General features: G+C 35.4%; 1 protein-coding gene across 2 annotated transcripts; it reads right to left on the bottom strand.

The window, feature by feature from the left end:
• Positions 1 to 1617: 1617 nt before the first annotated feature.
• LOC145072648 (uncharacterized) lies at positions 1618 to 4534 on the bottom strand. 2 transcript variants are annotated; one of them, XM_079019115.1, is made up of 4 exons: positions 4324 to 4534; positions 2477 to 4149; positions 2254 to 2371; positions 1618 to 2138 (listed from the first exon to the last, which is right to left on the bottom strand). In XM_079019115.1, exons 1-4 carry the CDS (start codon positions 4526 to 4528, stop codon positions 1915 to 1917), a joined length of 2220 nt encoding a protein of 739 aa, XP_078875241.1. In that variant the 5' UTR covers positions 4529 to 4534; the 3' UTR covers positions 1618 to 1914. The 2 variants fall into 2 exon arrangements, with proteins under 2 accessions (XP_078875241.1, XP_078875239.1); XM_079019113.1 differs by having other exon boundaries at positions 1618 to 2141; positions 4324 to 4533.
• Positions 4535 to 5344: the final 810 nt, after the last annotated feature.

Genomic DNA, 5344 nt, shown 5'->3' with positions numbered 1-5344 from the left:
ATGTGTTCTTGAACAAAAATGGAAACTTGATTTCAAACTATAACTCAAAAACATAACTTCAGTTGAAGATCTTTTGATTTCTAGGAAGAAGATGAACACACACACACATCGATGAACTTATTTTTTGTGGTCTATTTGTTCTTGAAGATGGTCAGATTTGGGTTGAAGTGGTTGAAGGATTTATGGGTTTATGATTTTTAGGTCGAAGGGTTTGAAGGGATGAAGATGATTGTGTATGTGTTTTCGGATCTAAAAAACCCACACATACACACTGATTGAAGAGTTGGAGAATTTTTGTTCAGATCTACCAAACACACACACACTCACACAAATCTGAAAACATTTTTGATGAACTCATTTTTCAGATCTAGTTGTTCTTGAAGATGTTCAATTTGGGTTGAAGGGGTTGAAAATTTTCTTGAGGAAAACACATGAATCTAGGTATTTTTTGTTTATGTATGTGTTGTTTTGGTGTTTTTGGTCGGAGACTCGCCGGAAAAGATGACCGGAGTCTCACTGGAGCTCACAAGAACGCCGGAAACCGGCTAAACCTCCGATAGTAGGTTATAAGGATGTTTTTTGAACAGTGTAACAAGTTTACTGGGAAAATTTGGACAAAAATAAAAGTCAATGACTAAATGTTTACAAACCTAAAAATATGTTACCCTTTTAAGTCATTATCCTTTTTGTAAAAGGACTTTTTGGCTAATGACTTTTTCCAAAAAATAGTCTTTAAAATGTGTTTGTATTTTCTTTTAGGATAAAAGTCGTATTTTCATGTTAAAAAGTCCCAAAAATCACAAAAAGATAGGATTTTGTGATTTTTGAAACACTAACTTTTACTCTTACACTAAGAATTATTTTAAAACGTCTTTGTATTACCCAAACATCTTTTAGCTATCTTTTAATTTTTTTGGAAAAGTTAAGAGCACCCGGTATGGGTCTCGTTGAGCCTCAACGAGGCTGAGGTGGACGCCCAAAACAACATTGCATCTCATTGCACACCGCCCCTGCTTCTCGTTTTGGTGTTGCTCGTTGCTCCTCGTTGCTGGCATAACGTCCCATAACGCCAATTTCTTTCTTTCTTCCTCTTTCTTTTCTCTGTTTTTCTTCTTTTTTTCTTCACCTCAACGAGGTTAAGACTGGGAATACCATCCCCTCAAGAAGTCATGAAGAGTTGCAGGTGATGTGGCAGCGTTGTGGATGGAAATGGGTTTGACCCATACCCAATGCTCTAAAAGACAAAAATTGTTTTAAAAACAATCCAAATACCCCTAAATTACACAAAATAAAAACATATATATTAAACAAAATAATAACATATATCTTTTTGAAAAATTGAAAGATAATACGTTTGATTTTCTAGGATTTCATTCACATTTAAAGCAATACTATTTTGAGATTTCTATTTATTTTATCTTATTTTATTTTTTGTTAGTGCAAACAACACTTCAAGGTGGTAGAAAATCATTCAAGTCGACCTTGAAAATCAATTCATAATTTTGTTCAATTTATTTCTTAAAAAATTTATTCGATTATAACTTATACCAAACAATCCCACCAAATATAACTTGGTTTCAATCATACCAAACAAACCCAGAACCAAAGGATGATGAATAAAAACAAAAGCAGCAAACATGCTTTCAATTGAATTCAACCCCTGATAAGTTAAAACCCATGTATCTTTTTTATCATAATTTTTAGAAGAAACTAAACCAAATCTCCAATTGTACAACATTTGGTTCGTAAAGTACTACTACCGATGATGATGATGATGATGATGATGATGCAGAATGTACATGCAATTAAAGATCTGTACAACAATTACAGTACCACCAAACCAAGCAAGCTTTCATGGCCAAACAACATCATGCAAAAAGCTTTCTTTTCCTTTTCCTTTTCCACCAACACAAATCAAATCATATCCCCCAATTCCACAGATCCATATGTTGCAAGAGCTTCTGCAACCCTAAGTGCCATTGTCGCCTTGTAAGTTAGTAAATCTGCAACCTCCATTAACATCTGAGCTCTTTCACGCTTCACAATCGCTCCCTCTTCAGCCCTTTTTGCAGCTCCTTCTGTTTCTTCGACTTTCAGGGCCGTGTTTTCCGCCTCTTCCACGTTTTTATCATACAGGGCTGCTGTAAATATGACCATCATACCAAGGTCAATTTCGTAATTTCACATTATATGAGAATAAAAAAAAAAAAAAACAAACAGAATAAAATATATATTGCATTAATATGTACACACCTTTCAAGAAAGTTAGTTGCTTTCCTCTTCCCGATTGATTTCCACGTTTTCTAAATGACCTTTTCTTGCGAAGAACGGATTTGGTGTTGAGCTGTTCGGTTTTCTTTGGTTTGTAAAACTGCCAAAAAAAAAACAAAATTACATAAGAAGGTCTGCAAATGAAAAGACGTTAATGCCCTTATGAGATGGCATTATGATATTGTTAATAACATTTTATATTTACCTGAAAAACACGGATAAGAGCCGAATGCTTCTTCTTGCGTTTAGCCATCCAATAATCATAAACACCTTCTAGAACATCCTTCGATGCCAGCATTTGACATCGATCAACAACCAATGCCACGTCAGCATAATCTTCAGGACTACCATAAATCCCTCTCTCAAAACTATCAATTATTTTCTCAAAATCATCTTCATTGACTTTCACATCACGGTCAAAATTAAACTTTTTCAACCACTCGTCATCGTCAGAATCCATGTCATACACAGTGTCACTCCTTTCCAAAACCCTAGAAACTTCATCACCTCTTGAAGTAATATAAGAATCAGGCATTATAAAAGGTGAAGATTCAACATCTGCATACCCTTTTACTTCATTTACCCGAGGAACAGGGATTATGCTAGTTAAAGTAGCTTGCAATTGGACACTTCTTTCAGAACATTTCCTGTAAAGTTCTTTGAAAACAAACCAATCTTGTCTATTTGGGAATTCAAGTCTCCAGCTTTCATCATTTCCAGCCCAAATTATTGCATGGGTGACCCGGTTGTGAAAACAGGATCGCATTGCGGTTCGGGTTTCGACCCGGAAACTTTCGACCCCGTTTCTTTTAACTACAAGAAACCATTGTTTAGGAGCAGCCATTTCCATGGTGATTACAGCTCCACTTTCTCTATAGCACCTATCTGATTCTATCACTAATATATTTGCACTGCAAGTAGCTGAATCTATATTTTGGGTTAGTTCCACAAGTGTAGATTTGAGTTCTTTGAAATTAGGTCTGCAGATTGACTGAGAAATCTCGGGGTTTGACTTTATTGGGAAGAATGGAACGCCATCTTTTACCAGACAGCTTGAGGGGTTCCTTCGTTTTCTTGATCTGAAAGAACTTCGCCTCTTTTGAATAGCTCGGTGGATTGTGATGTTGTTTCTTGGTGGCAAATTTGAAGTATTCATACCTGTTGGAACCTTCTTTCTTTTGGATTTGGATCTTAAAGGTAGCCGCTTGACTGGAGATTGATTTCTTTTGATAATGATTTTTGGTGGCAAAGTTTGAAAATCGGTTAGTAATTCATCTGCTATGATTGTCTTCCTGGCTTGCTTTCTCACAAACTTCTTACCATATCTTTTATCTGAAGAGACTTGAGTATCATGATCTGTAGATGGTAGATTTCTCTTCCGTTTTCTTGAATAAACCAATCCCCACCTCCTGCAACCACTGTTATGGTGAATTTGATGGAAAGAATCGTCTAACCTCAATTCCCCTAATTTGATTTCAGTTTGTGTTTCTCCTTCAATGTCCATAAGCTCGTCGTTGTTTGCTTCATGTGAATTGTGCCATCCGTTATCTTTAAATTCAACATCACCATCGTCGTGATCGAGCAACTCAATCCAATCTTCTTCGGCGTTTTCAACAGCGAGATTTGTTCGCCTCATATGTTTCAGCTTCTCGTCAGTAGGAAACAATCGTCTACCTGACCTCAAAACCCTAGCACCAAAAACCCTAGTCGTCCTCCTCATCTCCACCGACGGCATGGGCACCGTCCTATCCCTCTCCCTCTCCCGATGAGCAATCAAAACCTCCGACGATCTTTCTTTCCTAATTCTCCTCAGACTCTCAAAATTCTCATGACCGATGAGGTCAATTCGTATCCTCAGGTAAAATCCTCGACGACAAACTAAAAATTATACATATACATATGCTTATACTCACAAAAAAAAACCAAAAATCTAAGTAAAAAAAGAAGACTTCACGGACATATTAGATCCGGATTTTTCTAAGAAGCGACTAATCGTTTGAAAAGTTCTAGTCCTGACTATGTTCTACATACATGTCTGTGATATAAACGTACCTGTTAACGGCTGATAGAGTTTAGAGATAGAGATGTGGTGGTGGGGGTGGTGGTGATGAGTGGGAAATCGGCAAGGGCGGGGGGCGGAGGGCGGGAGGAAGAAAATGATGTATGTGGCGGCCGTTATGGCAGAGAGGGGTAAGTGAAGAGGCGGAAGCGGTGCTGGCCGTTGGATCTGGAACCCTAGGGTAACTGTTCCGCTCATATTATTATTCAATCAAAATTAAAAAAGAGGGAGTAAAAAGGGCAAAATTAAATTGAATTTTTCTCTTACATCCATATATTTTGTCTCAATCTCAACTTTCACCCCAAATGTTTGAAGTATTTTCACTTCCAGTCCTTTTAATACAGAGACAATTTTCACAAACTTAGAATTCTAAATGGAAACATATCAAACTTATAAAACCAAACATTTATTCAACTACACTCTAAATACCTTATAAAAACTATTTATTATTCTATAACCATGTGTGACTTAAAAGAAAATACCAAAAAATATAATTTTATAAAGAGGTTTGCTAACGAGTGTTTATATCATAAGTTGCATACGGTCAGATAAGAAAAGAAAATGTGTTGGATGTGAACATAAAATTTAATTATTTATTACAAAGTTCTAATCTAATATAAAATTTAATTTTTTTTATAAAATTCTAATTTTTATGTAGACAAAAAAAATCTCTAAGTTATATGTGATAAAAGAGAAAGAGAAGAAGAGATACAAAAGTTTTGGATGTTTTTAAATTAAGCTTTTATTTTATTGCTATAAATAAATATAAATAAATCAAGATGTTTAATTGGTGCAAATTCAGGAAAAAATAATCACGAAGTGTCGAGGTCTTAAAATAAGAAAGTTATGCCAACATGTAGTCCATTAATAAAGGTTGTGCCAACCAACATGTGTTGACAGGGGAAGCAAGAAAATCTATGCACATAAATAAAATTTATAAATAAATTATATTATGTTTTCTTGACAGAATTTGTTTTATTTTTTTATAGCTTTATGGTTGTGATTTCGTACCTT

This window comes from Lactuca serriola, chromosome 9 (assembly GCF_051521515.1).
Source record: "Lactuca serriola cultivar US96UC23 chromosome 9, Lser_US96UC23_V15, whole genome shotgun sequence".
Lineage (NCBI taxonomy): Eukaryota > Viridiplantae > Streptophyta > Magnoliopsida > Asterales > Asteraceae > Lactuca > Lactuca serriola.
Note: the sequence above shows the minus strand (reverse complement) of the source record. Positions and strands in the feature narration are given on the sequence as shown.